At 38.9% G+C, this 15,832-nt stretch overlaps 2 protein-coding genes and 1 long non-coding RNA gene across 5 annotated transcripts in view; 1 reads left to right on the forward strand and 2 right to left on the reverse strand.

Moving 5' to 3' along the window:
• Positions 1-118: 118 nt before the first annotated feature.
• On the reverse strand, positions 119-9,265 carry LOC115318893. Its single transcript, XM_042287497.1, has 17 exons — positions 9,140-9,265; positions 8,903-9,051; positions 7,872-7,992; positions 7,401-7,509; positions 7,139-7,293; positions 6,934-7,057; positions 6,717-6,853; positions 6,471-6,654; positions 5,275-5,420; positions 5,090-5,210; positions 4,667-4,812; positions 4,455-4,575; positions 4,183-4,334; positions 1,971-2,100; positions 1,746-1,888; positions 438-561; positions 119-330 (listed from the first exon to the last, which is right to left on the reverse strand). Exons 3-17 carry the CDS (start codon positions 7,933-7,935, stop codon positions 162-164), a joined length of 2,025 nt encoding a protein of 674 aa, XP_042143431.1. The 5' UTR covers positions 7,936-7,992; positions 8,903-9,051; positions 9,140-9,265; the 3' UTR covers positions 119-161.
• LOC121833823 overlaps positions 6,548-15,832 on the forward strand; it is a 49,877-nt gene continuing 40,592 nt past the window's right edge. Inside the window, exons 1-3 of one of the 2 annotated variants that reach the window (XR_006076871.1) lie at positions 6,548-6,614; positions 6,968-7,110; positions 15,662-15,783. This is a non-coding gene — a long non-coding RNA (uncharacterized LOC121833823). The remainder of the gene's footprint in view (positions 6,615-6,967; positions 7,111-15,661; positions 15,784-15,832) is intronic. The other variant, XR_006076870.1, reaches the window with a different exon arrangement.
• On the reverse strand, positions 11,648-15,727 carry LOC115318896. 2 transcript variants are annotated; one of them, XM_042287499.1, is made up of 13 exons: positions 15,639-15,727; positions 15,452-15,575; positions 15,172-15,314; positions 14,701-14,840; positions 13,964-14,224; positions 13,792-13,903; positions 13,539-13,675; positions 13,346-13,463; positions 13,130-13,266; positions 12,925-13,048; positions 12,647-12,786; positions 11,834-11,973; positions 11,648-11,762 (listed from the first exon to the last, which is right to left on the reverse strand). In XM_042287499.1, exons 4-12 carry the CDS (start codon positions 14,735-14,737, stop codon positions 11,840-11,842), a joined length of 1,200 nt encoding a protein of 399 aa, XP_042143433.1. In that variant the 5' UTR covers positions 14,738-14,840; positions 15,172-15,314; positions 15,452-15,575; positions 15,639-15,727; the 3' UTR covers positions 11,648-11,762; positions 11,834-11,839. The 2 variants fall into 2 exon arrangements, with proteins under 2 accessions (XP_042143433.1, XP_042143432.1); XM_042287498.1 differs by lacking the exons at positions 11,648-11,762; positions 11,834-11,973 and adding an exon at positions 12,401-12,555 and having other exon boundaries at positions 13,792-14,224.

Here is a 15,832-nt window from a genome sequence, read left to right on the forward strand (position 1 = left end):
CTATTGCCAAAACTTTGCAGAAAATATGTTCTCAATTTATTGGTTTGAACCATTGTTTTTGCTCCCCGGAACTGAACTGTAACTGAACCGATGGCCGTGAACCCGAACCCAAATCGAACCAACCAAAGTTTCGGTTTGACACTCTGGTGTAGACACAGAATTTATGCAAAGTACTTGCCTTCCTGAGACTGATGGAAGCAAGTCCAGTTGAACTTATTGAACATTACAAATGTAAAGTAAGCAACTTCAGGCAGAAGAAAAACTGGTGAATCCATGGCACACTTCAGTCTCATTTTTTCATTGACACAGGCTTGATAGAATTGGATTCCTCTGAAAAAAAATTGTTGATATCTCATGTCAGTAGATAGTGAAAGGATCAATTTATCTTGGGTGCCTTGCCATTATAAATCTACAAGTATAAAATAGTAGTTACAAACCTGCAGGCTTCTCTGAGTTTTGCATTGTCTGACATATTCAGGGCATTTGGAACCACCTTGATGTTTATAATTCCTTTGCATGTGGTCAGTTCATTCAAAAGACTGTTCTTATTGCAGTCTGGGTCTGGAAGTGAGAGTATCAATTGACTTAGTTTGTTTCTATTAACATTGTTGGGAAATAATCTAAGTGCAATTTGGCTATTTAAGGTACTGCTCCTAGAGTTAAAAAATACACCCCTGGCTAATCTTAAAAAAAGTAGATTCAGTAGCTTATAAATATAGACTAGTTTAAATATTACAGTGTATTCTTTTAAAGGAGCTGTGCAATGATTTTAATGTTGGAAGAATTTGCATCATCTACTTTTGACTTTGTTTATATTGTCACAAAGGACAGAAAACACATCTCCTTCCTTCAAAATGTTGCAATTCCGCCGCATAATCGCGAGGCAAAAATTAAAATATTTCCCAACCTGCAGCCGCGAGCGGCTGCCATGAGAACCACGCGGCGTGATGTCAAAGGGGGACTTGTAAAAAGATACCAAGTTGTGCAAATACCTGCTTGATAAATGGTAATTTTTCTATAATTCTTGTCGTCCCAACAAATATAAACGTGTCAAAACCCTGGTATCATCTACAAAACTTGTATTATACGGAGTTTTAGTGTCGCCATCTATCCGAGGTCAACAAAACCGTCAGCTCTATCTACTACCGCGAACAGCCGCCAGAAGCCGGAGGGGGACAGGGACAGAGCCGGACAGGGATGGCCGGCCCTGGACGAGCACGTCAACACTTTCCTCCTTTTGCTACGTTGATCGTGCTGCTCAATCACGTGGTCACGCGCAGATGAGTTCTCACTGCTTTTGATGGCTCTAGAGAGAGAGAGCTTCACCGGAACCCCGTGCGTCCCCCATTGACGTCACAGCGCATGGGACTCTGAAGATGGTGAAGGAGTTGAGAGGTGCCGAAAGTCTCAATCTTTGTCAATTTTTAAAATAAAAACTAGGACATGCAGGCAAAAGTGTTTTTTTCTTCTTTACTTCAGAAAGGGCGAAACACGAACTCCCAAATTATTTAAGCAAAGCACTGAAATTGTTGCACAGCTCCTTTAAGTGTTTTATTGTTCCTATTCTTTGTGGATAAGGATACATTAGCTGAAAAGAAAATAATTATGCTTTTATGGACTCAAATTCTCTATTTTCATATATTTCTTTGCAAATATATGAAAATATTTTGCACTGTATATTATTGCAGCTTTCATTTGTAGAGCATATAAACTTTGGTGAAAACTGCAGTGGAAGGTAGTCTTACGCATATCGCAAGCCCACTGAAATTTTTCATACACAATGTAAGTGTAGTTTTTTACTGCATCAAGCATCAGCACTTGGCCTTGGTTATTTCCACAGTTTGTGTTGACTTCTTCGTTTACACACTCTTGGTATCTGTTAAGAGCTCTGTCATAAGGAAGATAATTTCATGTTATACATAAAAATGCTATATTTATTAAGTGAGCCAGAAATCATCAAAAAGTCTTACAAGCATGCAAGCTGCATTTTAGCTGATGGCCCTCCAATGTCTGCATTTGGAAGGACGTGTTTCTTCACGTGGTCATCATAACACTTCTTGAGCTGGCTCAGTAGCACGTCTGTCTGACAGACTGAAGCTTCTGAACAATTAAAAAAAATTAGCTTTTAGCACAGGACATTCTTGTACTTTACATACTTTACATGGCAAGTCAAACTTTTAAGACGGAATATGTTACAAACTCTGGTTAAAGGCCGACGAGCAACCAGAAAGGAAGAATCTTTCCCTCAATCCTTCTTTTACATTAGAGAAAAAGAGACACCGTCCTATTTTCTGCGGGGAGTAGGTCGGAAACCCTCTCCTGTGGAGAGAGGAGTAGAGAAGAATGCGAGAGGGAGCGGGGAGAAGAAAAATGGGAACCGGTTTTCTTCCCGGTGGAAGACGATTCTGTAGGTTGGCCTTTAAGTGCATGAATAAATAACAAAAATAAGTTGCTGTTTTTTTTCCCATGAAATGCATATTTTTTCATAAAACGCATGCTCGTGCATGGCATGTCGTTACAGGCAGTGTGCGCTCTGATACACGAGTTTTACAACACACTTGCCAGGAAACAAGTGTTATCAGATTTCTTTTTATTTTCTTTTACGTGCACAAGGGGCATTCACAATATTCTTCAGCCAAGCTTGAAATTTATAGGGAGTTTCAGATGGGTATCTAGATAGATGAATGTGGTTATACTCCGTTTCACTTTCAGATGTACCGCAGCAAAGGCTACAAGTGCAAGCTTCTTGCTTAAGGACACTGACACCCCCCAAAATTTTTGTTTGATTTTTTGCAGGCGATAGATACATTATGGTGTCAAAGGACTACCTAATCAATAATCTTGCTACTGCCTCACATATATTTTTAATAAAGTAAAAAAATTCAACTGCCCGAAACGGAAACTGGACTGGGGAGGAAGAAGAAATATAGAGGAGATAGTTGGCGGAAGTCACGTGGCCGTGCAACTTTTTTTTATCTTCAGTCAACATATTTACGGCTTCTAGAAAACACAAAAAAATAGTCTCACATTTCATTTTTATGTTTAATATTTAGTGTATGCCTGCAATGGACCCACAACATTCACTCTAGTTGATGGTTGTGTCTAAACCAAAGAAAACGGCACGTGACTACGGAGAGGAGAGTCAGCGCGACTCAAACTGGCCAGTTCTCGATCGGCGGTTTTTGGATGGAAAGAAAACAAATTTCAAGCTGCAAATTGTGTTCTGGGTACTTGGGCTCTCATACTATTTCATGTACAAATTAAAACCTTGGCAAGCATAAATACCCTGTCAGTGTCCCTTTAAGGATGCATCTCACTTGCACAAACTCATGCAACTAGAGCTACTGCCAAAGCTGTGACCTCGAGCTTCTAGCCCTTGCTGTGGTACATTCTTAAGGGTTAGTGCAACAATTTTAACATTGAGGAAATTTTCAGCTTGTATTTCTGATATTGTTCATCTAGACACAGGTGAGAAAAAACTCGCCACCTTCCCTCGAAATCCTGCAATACTGCGTAATTGCAAAAAAAAAAAAAAAAGAAGTGTTATCTGTCTATCTGTACCTACGTGTGGCAGTTATGGGTAATGGTGTCCCATCATTGGGGGTACACGGAAGTCAACAAAACCAATCCCTTTCTGCTGCTACACTTGCCGTCAACCCCGTGGAAAACCCATCTTTAGTCTCGATCGCTTACATCGACCTTCGGCAATGCTAATCCTCGAGAAGTCAACAATCGCAGATGGAGTGGCTGGGGGCTCTGAAGACAGAACCCAACGAGAAGCCAGATGTTACTCCCAGTGACCTCACCCAAAAGATGGCTTGAGAATTGAGGGGTATCATGACCTTTGATTTGTTCCATTTTTAAAAATAAAAACTAGCACGCGCAAGAAAACAATTTTTTCTGTTCTTCGTTCTATAGATGAGAAAGATTCATTCCTGCAGTTAATTGGGCAAAGTCCGAAAATCGTTGCACCGCCCCTTTGAGGTGTAACGGAGTATAGATTTTGTAAAGTTTAATTAAGCAAAGTGCACTTATATTGTAAGGATTACACAGATGTACGGCCTGCTCAGGTTACACATGTGCACAGCCTACAAGACTACTCATTTGCAGGCTGTCAAATCTTGGAATTCTTGGAATATCTGGTCAGCATGCATTCAACTGAAAGGAAGCCGAGAACCTTACTGCCATGGTGGATTGCATCACAAGTCCACTTATAGCTTTGCACTAGGTCATGAGTGAAGTACTGCACCCGTGGCAGCTTTAAGACATATGGACGGCGTGCACATTTCCCATAGACGGATAAAAGTGCACAATATTTGAACTCTTGATAGCCTCTGAAAAGGAAAGGCTTTGTGTTTATGCCTAATCTTATTTTGATGTATTTAGTTGTGTTAGATAAAATGCTTGTTAGGTGTAATTCAGTAGAAAGTTTTAATAAATTTGAGCAAACTTACGAGCATGCAGTTTCTAGTGATGCATTTTTGCTTGAATTTTGGACGTAAGGAATCACAAGAACATTCAGAAATCCTAAGCACTCTGTTAGGGAATCCAAAACTTCACTGCCATCACAGTTGTCTGTTACAGGCAAATAGTATTTATTAGTGGTGCAAGCACTAACCTAAGAATCATCTATTTGACTGTTTGTGTAAGTTTTCTTCTAGCTCACCTCCATGTTCGGGTTGACATGTCCAGTTGTACATATTGTACAAGTCCCGTGTGTAGTGCAAGACATGTGGGGTCTGGGGCAGGAGTTTGTTGCCACACTTGACATTAACTTGTGAATTTATGCAACTGTGATAGGCTGAAACTCCCCTGGTAGTGAATAACAGAATTTGGGAGAGCTCTTACTAGCTTGTTACAATCAGCTGGATCTTTACAGTACTATTTATAAATATTTGTTAATTGTGCTTAGCCTGGAATACCAAAAGCTGAGGGGAGCTACTAAAACAAATGTTTTATGTATGAAAGGCTTAAATGTCCCACGCTTCGTTTCACAGGTATTTTGTGTTTTGTCACTTACGCTATGGGAAGCTGGTACGTCTGTCCTTGATATAAGATAGGACCCTTGATGAAAAAGAAATTGGCTCACATGCATGCTTTGTCCAGCTTCAAGCTATTAGCCTCCTCTGGGTTCAGACCTTGAATTGTATGATTCAGTTCTTTAGAACAATTTTCCAAATGGCCTAAAACCAAGAGTGGGTTGCAAACAGCTGGAATCAAAAAGACAACTTTTTCAATGTCAACACAGTGTTTTACAACAAACCCCCCTCTGACCTTTTGGGGCAACAGGCTGACAGGTCCATTCATACTTTCGGTACAGCTCGCCAGTGTAATATTTTATCATCAGAGACTCCAGGACTTGACTGTTCTCACATGTTTCAATCTTCTGATTGACACAATGTTGATAGTGCTTCATAGACCTTTGAGAGGAATATTAATTCTTGTCACAGTGACATCTCAGGAATGTCAAGCTCAGTTATATTAAACTTGTACACAGTAGGCTTACCATCAGTGTTAGATGCCTAACAGTGCACCATTATACAAAGCTTGGAGGCAATGCTACTAATCATAAATATCATAAAGGAATGTCAGCTTTGTTGCTACAAATATGAGAGCATCCTGCATGTGCAGTGCTTATGTACCTTGATCTTTCTTGCATCATTTTGTGAAACATTACGTAAGAGTGTCTTTTGCTTGCTTTCCTTCTTTTGTCTGCTTACATCTAGCTTGTGTCATCTCCCCTTTGCAAAAACCAATCATTCTATCCCAAAGATGCTTCCACTGAGAAGGGGAGACACGCTTGAATTAGCATGCTTTTCCCAAGGCACATTCTCTGGATGGAGCCCAAAGATGCTTCCACTGAGAGGTAGCTCAGTGCTTGTGCATAGGGTGTTCCAAGTCACCAGACTCAATCTAAAATGGACCGTAAAAATCGACGCCTGCACATAGCAATCTAAACTTTTCGTCAAAAGTGTATTTCACAGGTCGTTTTTTGTTTTGTTGTAAAATTACAAAGCGTAGCTCCCTTTCTGTAAAACACAGGCCTAAAAAACTTGCCACGGTCAACGGCGACGTAGATGACCGAGTCGAGTAGTGGGATGTGTTTGGCGTTCATATTGATAGATGGCATTGGGAGCAGTGTCCGAAGGTGCAGCCGACCAGCAAAAGAAAGCAGACGACATGCAGACGAAATCCGTTGGCAGCAAAAGCCTCGTCGTTATGCAGATGCGGTGTTTTTTTACTTAAGTTTTACTTTTATTGTCTACATTTATTTTTTAACCAAAGATACATTTCAAAAAGATTATGTTCATTTTAATAAACCACGGTGGTCATGAGCAGTCTCAAGAAGGAGGTAGCGCCATCTATCATTATGCTGGAGCAAATTAAATGAACATCTAGCAAGATTTTTTTCGAAGCATGCTCTAACTTCTACCAGAGTAATAGAATACTCATAAATTAATAAAACTTACCTGCAAGCAACTTTTAGCATTTCAGGGTTACCCCTGGCAACAGTGTTGGGTATGACTTTCATATGTATAAATCCCATGCACTCCATAAGGGCTTTTAAAGCTGATTTCTCTGAGCACAATGGTGTTTTTAGGGGTGCCACTGTGGTAAGATTTTTTGAGACTGCTATTGTGGTTTTTTTTTTCCCTTGAAAAAGAACACAACCAGTGGATAAGACAATGTTTATCAGCCAGCAAACAGGAACTCACTTTTGTAGCAGGTAGAGTTGAACTTGGTAAAGAGCCCCTGAGTAAGATCATCCATATTCTCATTGCTGTAGATATTTACGTTTGGGCACACTTTGCGAGCTGACTTCGTTACACATTTCTGGTAATCGATTGTGGCCCTGCAGTATAAAGAGAAATGACAAGGACTGAGTGAAAAAACTGTTTTAGCTCTGGCAAAAAATGTTTCAGTTCTACTTGCATGCAAGCCAACTTTTCTTGACTCTCATCATCAGGATTTTCAGTGCTTGGAAATACCAGCCAGCGAATGATACCTTTGCAGCGCCTCAAATTTTCTGCAAGTTCCTCATCATTGCATGCTGGGACTGGAGAAAGGAGTTGCAAACCATAGTGCACCAAGTCAGTCCTATGACTACAAGTAAGAATGAGTATATTATTTTAAGTACCAGTATCAGCCTTGTGACTGCATACAGAAGCATGCTTGTGCAATACTTTGTTGATGTAAAAGTCCACTTTGACACTCTTGATCAGACCATTGGCACTTGCACCACATGCCTCCATCACACCAGCATACACACAAGTCCTGTAATCTTGAAGACCCCTGAAAAAGAATGCAGATGCCATAAGCACACATTCTGAGAAGCTCTATAAAGGAGAAAAGTAATGGTATTCTGGAGTGGAAAACAAAGCCTTAATAATGCCGCTTACAAGCAAGATTCAGGCATTGAGAATGATAAAGCACTGTTTGGCTTGACAACAAAATCAATAAATCCCCGGCATTCCCTCAGCTTCGAGGTCAGTGTATCAATGTTGCAACCTGAAAGTAAATCAGTCAATGTTGTATCTTCTAATTGCATTTATTCAACATGTTGGAAAGTTGATCTTCAGTTTTTGGCAATTATCACAGCATATACACAGGTGACGTATTGTCTGATTACGGATTCCACTGACTTTTTTGGCCAGTTGTAGCACAAGCCCAAGAATATCGGTTGTGATACTCTACAAGGTATTTTAGAACATCAGAGTTGTGTGTAAATACAATTCCATCTCCACAAAGTTCTTTTATGGATCGCATCATGCAGGTGTCGTAGTTCCTCAAATGCCTGGAATAAAATATGTTTTGTGTTGAGGGCTTTAATATTCAGAAAAAGAGATGACTGGGAAAACACTGCTACAAACCTGCACGTCTGGTTAACTTCGTCTGCAGGGTGAAAAACTGACATATCTTTTGGCACCAGGGCATCTAGGATTCCAGTGCACTCCTCTAAGTTGTTCTCTATTTTGGCATTGCACTGTGGCCCTAGAAGGATAGAACAATCATTTCAACTAAATACCTACAAATGGCATAGCTGCAAAAAGTACTAATCATGGAACATGCATAGAAGGAGGTTGTAAAACTCTGGAAGGAGGAGTGAAATTGCAAGATGTCTACTAGCAAGAGTGTGTGTTCAAGAAAAAATGTAAAAAGTCCAGTGGGAAAGCAGGAATCTGAAGTACAGGTATAAAAGGTGAGTAAAAAAAAAAAAGCAGCAATGTGTGAAGAGCATGATAGCTCTTTTTTATGTTATGATGTTCGAAAAGAAGGCAAGAAGTTAAGGTTAAACAACATCTAATATGGAATGGAGGTTCCAGAACTTCCAAATTTTTAAGTACATTGCAAAAGAAAGAGTTCTGTGCAAAACATAATTCTTGGCCTTTAAAATATCTTTCTACTAGTTTGAACCTCCAACTGTATTATGGTGTCAGATGATGTAATGTTGACTTTGACCATGATGCACAGGTATACCAGAGTGCATAATGGTCGAAGTCATACAAGTGCATCATGGCCAGATCACTTTTCCACTGGTGTACTGGTGTACCAAATCATCTTTGTTTGCCACTTTGGTTAGCAACATAGCATGTGCCATATGCACAAATAGTGAAATGGCTTTTGCAAGCCCTCCATTGGAGCGGTGAATATTTTGAGATTAAGAAGCAATTCATACATAATTATATTGTTTATACAGAAGGTCCATATACCATTTGACTCTCGAGTGCAAAATATTAGTTCCACAAAACATTTAAAAGCCGATACTGGGGAAAATTAGTGAAATTTTTTGTATGCTGTTAAATTTTCATATGCTTATCCTATAGAATTACCAGGGCCGTAAAATAGCCGATCATCAACAAAAAGAGTTACTGGGAATATTAGCAAGAACAGTTTAGCTAACCGGATGTGACTCCAAATTTGCAGGTCCATCTGTAGTTCTCATAAATGTCGATATAAGGCTTTAGCTCTGCCGATTGCAAGACGGTGTCGTCATTGAGACAAGAGGATGGGATTTTCGAGTTGATGCAGTGCTTGAATAAATTATTGTTCCTGGAAAATGTAAGTTAAGTAATCTTTTGTAGCCACCAGAATCTTAGACTGGTAAATGTGGGAGAAGAACATAAATATGCAGACTGACTTGCAGGCAGTTTTTACAAAGGCAATTAAAGTCTTTTCTGTTATAAACGGCTGAACTCTGATTTTGACAATGCCGAGACATTCACTGAAGCGTTCCTCCAGTGTTTTCATGTTGCATCTTGGTGACGGTTTCTCAAGTGATTTAACTGAAAGGAATGAACACAGTTTGCTCATGATACATATGATACATAAACATGACACATATGAGCAACACAGATTAAAATTTAAAGCACATCATGCTTACCACCATCACATGTCCAGTTGTATGCACTGTAGAGGCCATCTGTGATGTTGTTCAGGTTGGATACTTCATAGAAGCTTTCTTCATAGCATATTGATAGGGATTCTCTGATGACACACTCCTGATACTTATGTACTCCACTGAAAAGCAGGAAAATAAATGTTTATAGGATGTACCAGGACATTTTGATTTTATGTCAAGCTTGACTTGTGTTAATAAACCATGTTATAACAAAAACAAGTTAAAATTCCCAACTCTGGGAAGAGCCAACAGGAGTTGCAACCAGAAACCTACCTGCATGCTGCAGCAAGAAGTTCTTCTGAATACTCATCAATGAGTGGAATGACATGAGAAGTAATTTGAGCAGAGCATTTTTCAATGATTGGACCGAATATCCCTGGCATGCAATTTGTAACTAGACATAAAGATGGAAAATTTGTTGTTCAGGTGTCAAGAAGGGCACGAGTTCAAAGCTTACTGTTGTCAGAGCACGTCCAGTTGTACTTGTTGAACAGGTTTTTGGTTATTTTATTCAGAAATTTTAGGTCAAACTCAATTTCTGGACACAAATTATTGCCATGGTAAATTATGCAGTCTTGATATTTCTTATTTCCTCTGAAAAAAGAAATATTAGGCATGTGATTTGTTAGTTCCTGCTCTTATAACAGAGTAGTCAAGTTTACTCACTGGCAAGCTATCTTCATTGCTTTTTTATTGGTATGGTTTGAAGAATAAGGCAGAACTGAAGAGTAAATGTGATCTTTACAGCTTTCAAATACTTCTTCCATCTTTTCTGAGGTACATGTAACTTCTGGATGGATAGAATAAGTAGGCAATTTTGTACACCTTGAAGGTGTGTAAATACAAATAATGTAAAAGGAAGAAACCTTTACTTACTTTCAGGTTGGCAAACCCAGCTGTATTTGCTATACATCCCTGACGTTATGTTTTTCAGCCATTCTTGACTTAGAACAGCGTTAACCGGACAGAGATCAAATGCTGTTTTAGCAACACAGTCCTGGTATTTTTTTACATACCTAGAACAGTTTTAATTTTATTTCATTGCTATGCACACCTGAGCAGGTGTGCTGATTTAAGAATGCATTTTTATGTGTCATACCAGTCTTCTGTTATATATCTCTAGTTTACACAGTGATGTGCTGAATAAAATACCCACCATACTATCAAAACATAAGAAATATTAGTATGAAATTGCGACATACACACAAGCAATGTCAATGATGTCCTTTGATGAGGGAAGTACTAAACTTGGAATCACTTTCAGTTCCAGAATTTGTTGGCATCTGCCATGTTCCAGCTCGAAGTTTTCTGGTGTGCAGTTGAACACTGAAAAGGTTGAGTGTGCATGGGACCTTGCAGTAAATGAGAAGCCACAGTGCCAACCTAAGAACGGCAGTCATACTTACAGTTAACATTGCAAACCCAGTTGTATTTATTAAAATTGCCATGGGTGATGTCAGCAAGGACATTTGCGTCGTCTATGTCGTCATTGGGACAAATTCTTTTTCCTTCGTTAACTATGCAGCTCTGGTAATGTCTGAATTGCTTGCAGGCTTGTCTTAGCTTCATCTCGTAGACTGGTGCTTGTACAATGGGCAAAACGGCACCTTCTAAAATAAAGCTACATTTAGTAACAATAGCTTTCATGCTCTCTGGTGTACAGTTGGTTGCTGAAAATAACAATACTTCACTAGTCATTACACTCCGAGTAAAAATAATTTGGAAAATAAAATTGAGGCATTACTACATCTAAAGTTATAAAGAGGTATTTTTGTATAACTCACATTGCATGGAGCATGTCCAGTTGTACCTCGTTTCAACTTCGCTGGTTAAGTTGGAGGTTGAAATTCTGCCTAGGCTTACATCTACTGGACAATGAGCAGTCATTGTGACATTCATGCACTCGACATACTCCTTGAGACCCCTGTGGAATGGCGTAGCAGACCATTGTACTATAATTACCTAGCTCTTGGAGAAAATTGAAGTTTATCAGATAAAGCTATATTTTCTGTGAAATATGGCTTTATGGATTTATGACTGGAAAAGCAATTATAGCAAACCACTGTTCATTTAGGGATATTTTATTCATTATGCAATATTATTAATAATGCAATATTTAATCCAACACAAAAGAGGGCAGTTGATTTTCAAGGAGGCATGCTAATAAAGCAAGATTTTACAATTAGAGATTAGAGACCACCGGTCCCTAACAAAGTCACATGTTGAAATGCCAAGACTTACTTGCATGAAGATTGAAGTTGTGAGCGATTGTGGATGTTAATGTTCTGCAGTATTTTGTTGCTTATAATGTCAGAACAGCTGTCAAATGCAGATCTGGTTTCTTGAGATGTACAGAGCTTTCCTGTTCAAATTCAAAGCCATAAGAACATGAATAAAGGTGCACCCTAATTGATTCAGATTTAGGAAACAAACCTTCTTTCAAGCATGTCCAGCTGTACTTGTTAAACAAGCCATTAGTAAGTTTTGCTGTGGTTTCTTTATCTCTGAAGTTAGTGTGTGGGCACACTTGAGATCCTGATTCCAAGATGCAGTTCTGAAACTCCTTGTTGCCCCTTAAAATCAAGGTAGTTTATTTAAAAGATTAGTGTGCGAAAGAACAAATCTTTTTAAATTAAAATATCCGAGTTGTACTTGCTCACACTTCGCAGTGTAATTTTAACTTTGCTTGTTTTACGTTTTTGTTGTGGTTCTACCATTATCTAGGAACTAACAGCATCGCTTACTCATTAAACATAATAGATTATTTAGTCATCATCCTTTATAATGGCAAATTTGACCTACTATAAGCTACAATAATTTGTGAATTTGCCCAAAGGTCGAGTTTTGAAATTTCAGGAATAAAATTTGGCAGTGGGCCAGCAGGTCTCGGTTCAAGGATTAGGTAGTATCCCTATGTTTTCGATTTGTAAATTTTGCACAAATTAAGTCATCCTAAATATGGTGACTTAATACTGCAAAGTATTTTGCAGTATTAAAGATGGCAATACTGAAATGCCAAAGAGTGTATTACCTGCATGCAACTTTGAGTTTCTCCACATCCTCTGGCATTTCCACATTTGGTATTATAAACTTTGTGATTATGCTCATGCAGTTTGACAAAATTTTTCCAAAAGCAGTTATATTACAGGATTTTGCTGAAAAATATAAATGATTCCTGTTGGTCGTTTTGATTAAAAAAACAGTTGCACAGTTCAGACAATTTTGGAATGATGGCAGACTTCTTACGTGTGAAGGTGCAGAGCCACTCATACTTGGTGTACATGCCAGATGTGAGCTCATTGAGGTTTGGAACTGCAGCTGCAGTTTTTAGTGGACACAAGGCCTTACTCCCTTGCAAAATGCAAATTTGATATTCCCGTACATGCCTGAATGGGACCAAATGAATGACATGATTACCTTGCTTGCTGCCACTTGTACTGAGTTTCAATGATCACATTAAAGCAAATTATGGGACTGATTTTTGCATAAAAGTATGTCAGTTTTTGTAATGGATGTAGCCTTACTTGCACAATATTTCAGCCACTTGGATGTTAGAGACTCGGTCTAAATGGGGTATGACCTCTGTTTCAAGGGTCTTGGTACATTCATGAATGTTTGTTTCCAAGTTTGCGTTCGTGCAATTGTCAGCTGGAAAAGGGATTGAACAGTAGTTGTTTAAACATAAGCATGATAATACTAACCATGTATGTGGGATGAAAACTGACTTACAACCGATGATGCAAGTCCAATTATAAGATTCAACTTTTTGGAGTGCATTCTGAAGGGCTTTGACATCAGTCAATGTTTGATTTGGACAGAAACTCCTCTGTACTTCCACAACACAGTCTTCATACTTATATAAACCTCTATAAAAAAATCAGCATCTTTATCATATGCTGGTGTTCTACTATTGTATTTCTGATTTGCAGACTGGATAATGCTTACTTGCAAGCCTTGTCCAGCTTTGCGTCATCAGAACCGTTAAGAGCATAAGGCTTCACCCATGAGGTAAGAATGTGCTCACATTTTTTTAATGCAAATGTCAGTGTGTGATTAGTGCAGCCTGTATATGTAGAAAACATATATGCAGATATTCATTTTAACAGCAAAGTTGAGAGAATAGCAAATGGAGTTATACCTTCATAACTGCAGGTCCAGTTGTAAGTGTCAAATATTTCATGTGTCATTTCTGACAAGTTACCAAATGAATAAATGCCTTTGATAGGACAGACATTTTTCATGTCTTCAACACATTGCTGGTAACTGTGTACACCTCTGCAGAAAAGAAAATGGCCCATAGTTTTCTGGCATACTTTTATAGTTACCATTATGAGACATCATAGCTTTAGAAATCCAACCATCATAAAATTTCTTGAATGAATACAACCTACTTGCAAGCCTGCCGTAGTTTATACAGCTCCAGAGGTTCTTTGATGTTTGGGGAGACCACTGTTGTTATCAACGTAGAACAGTTCTCTAGGTACTCTTCCTTACACACTTTTGCTGTAAATATTGGAAGTGCAAGATCAGATACATTTATTATTTCCGAGTTGACTTCCATACCTTGCATGCTGCACGTCCAACTGTAATTTGAGAAGGAACCATTTGTGACCGTGTTAAGTAGCTTAGTGTCATTCATACTGTCTTTGCAAGATTGAAATCCTTCCTGGAGAACACATGTCTGAAAGTCTTGAACTCCCCTGCAAGCCGTTTTCAACTGCATCCAGGTTGCCCCAGTTTTTGCATATGGAATTACGAGGTTAGCCATAATCTCGTTGCAGCCAGTGACGTGGGCCATAATAAAGTCCTCCATACAAGAAACAGCTGAAAAAGATGCAGTTTTGTTTTAACATGGTAACGTTGTAAGATAAACTTGAGAATGTTAAACTGGTTTTCTACCTTTGATTTCACATGTCCAGTTATACATGCTGAACTTATTGTGTGTGAGCTCATTTAGAGATGCATTAGCCAGGGTTTCATTGCCTGTACACACCGCTTTATGACTGTGGAGAAGGCACTCTTGGTATTTTTTGGTATGCCTAGAAATTTCAGAATTAATTTGTTGTGCTGTCATGCATGAATTGTAAACAATAAAACCTACATGCAGGCTATCTTGAGTTGGCCTGACTCCGAGACTTTTTGGATATTGGGTACCACATAGGTATCAACTATTTTATGGCATTCTTGAAACCTTTGCTGAAGTTCTTTCATGTTACATTGAGGTTCTGTTCTCAACAAAAAATAGGCTGCTTAGTAAAACTCAACCTTGATTTTCCATTTACTATAAACTACACACATACCGTGCAGGTCACATGTCCAATTGTACATGCCAAACATGCCATCTGTAAATGTCTCAAGGAGCCTGTCGTTTATTTTGTACTCTTCAGCACAAATTGTCTGAGTTTTTTGGATGATACAACTTTGATATTCCTGCACAGCCCTGAAAGAGAAAAACAACATTAGAAGTGGTTTCGAGAGAAATTGGCATAGCGACAGTCGCCTGTGACACTGAATTCATGAGAGCCAGGTGTTTCAACCAACTTGCAAGCTAGCTTCAAGTTTGCTCGATTGGAAATAGGAGAGCCCTTAGTGTTTGGGATGATAACTTTTGTGACATAGGTTTCAAAGCAATATTTTGTTTGCTCGAAAAAAAGTTCCTTTTTGCAGGATGCATCTGAAAATGACATCCAGCAAAAGCGTTATAAAAGGAAGCCTAATATAAATTATCTTTGAATAAAAACTGGCTGTTCATTATCAAATTTACCCCTTACCCCTCACTGCATCGCAGGTCCAATTGTAGGCACTGAAATACTGTGCTGCCGATGCTGTTATTGCATCAGAAATTGAGCTTCCTTCATCGGAACACATCAACAAACCTTGATGAGATATGCACTGTTGATAGTATCGAAGATACCTGTAATTTGTCAAAAGAAAACGGTCTTAGTTCACATATACAGCTGTAGGCAACATATACTGAATAAAATTGAGGTGCTATGAGGTGCTCAGTCCTTATAAGCTACCGTCAAAATAAGAGAAGTCTACAGCTCTCACTTGCATGCAAGCTTCAGGTTTGGCAAAGCAGACTTGTTTGCAGAGAGGGGGATGACAATGGTCGAAATGATGCTCTGGCATTCTTGCATCATTTTTGTAACAGCTGGTCTTGTGCATGTTTTCACTGCAACCCAAGTATGTTGGTTATCAGGTGTTTCTGTGGGGTTACTCCAAGCCACTAGCTAACCTTCTAAAATGTCTTCTTTGCAGACATCCTCATAGAATCCATATTTTTCACTCAACTGGATCAGTTCAGGCATCGACAGGGTTCTCGGTGTTTTGCCACAAGTTTCAGTGAACTCTTGGTTCATGCATGAGGTGTAATACTGCAGGTACCTTGTAATAAAAGTGATACATTTTTTTTTGCCTTTTGTTTTAAAT

Source organism: Ixodes scapularis, unplaced genomic scaffold, assembly GCF_016920785.2.
Source record: "Ixodes scapularis isolate PalLabHiFi unplaced genomic scaffold, ASM1692078v2 PGA_scaffold9__187_contigs__length_104089568, whole genome shotgun sequence".
Classification (NCBI taxonomy): Eukaryota; Metazoa; Arthropoda; class Arachnida; order Ixodida; family Ixodidae; genus Ixodes; species Ixodes scapularis.

Bases quoted from the DNA above. Each gene is read 5' to 3' on its own strand.
- LOC115318893 (XM_042287497.1), bottom strand. From the start codon at position 7,935: ATGCCCTGGTGCCAAAAGATATGTCAGTTTTTCACCCTGCAGACGAAG. The intron at 6,655-6,716 runs GTGAGTTCCTGT...TTCTTTTTCAAG, and splicing joins CAACTCTACCTGCTACAAAA to GGAAAAAAAAAACCACAATA. The intron at 5,421-6,470 runs GTAAGTTTTATT...TTCCTCTCAAAG, and splicing joins ATGCTAAAAGTTGCTTGCAG to GTCTATGAAGCACTATCAAC.
- LOC115318896 (XM_042287498.1), bottom strand. From the start codon at position 14,737: ATGTTTGGCATGTACAATTGGACATGTGACCTGCACG. The intron at 13,267-13,345 runs GTAAGCATTATC...ATTTTTTTATAG, and splicing joins AAGCTGGACAAGGCTTGCAA to AGGTTTATATAAGTATGAAG. The intron at 13,049-13,129 runs GTAAGTCAGTTT...TCCCTTTTCCAG, and splicing joins TTGGACTTGCATCATCGGTT to CTGACAATTGCACGAACGCA.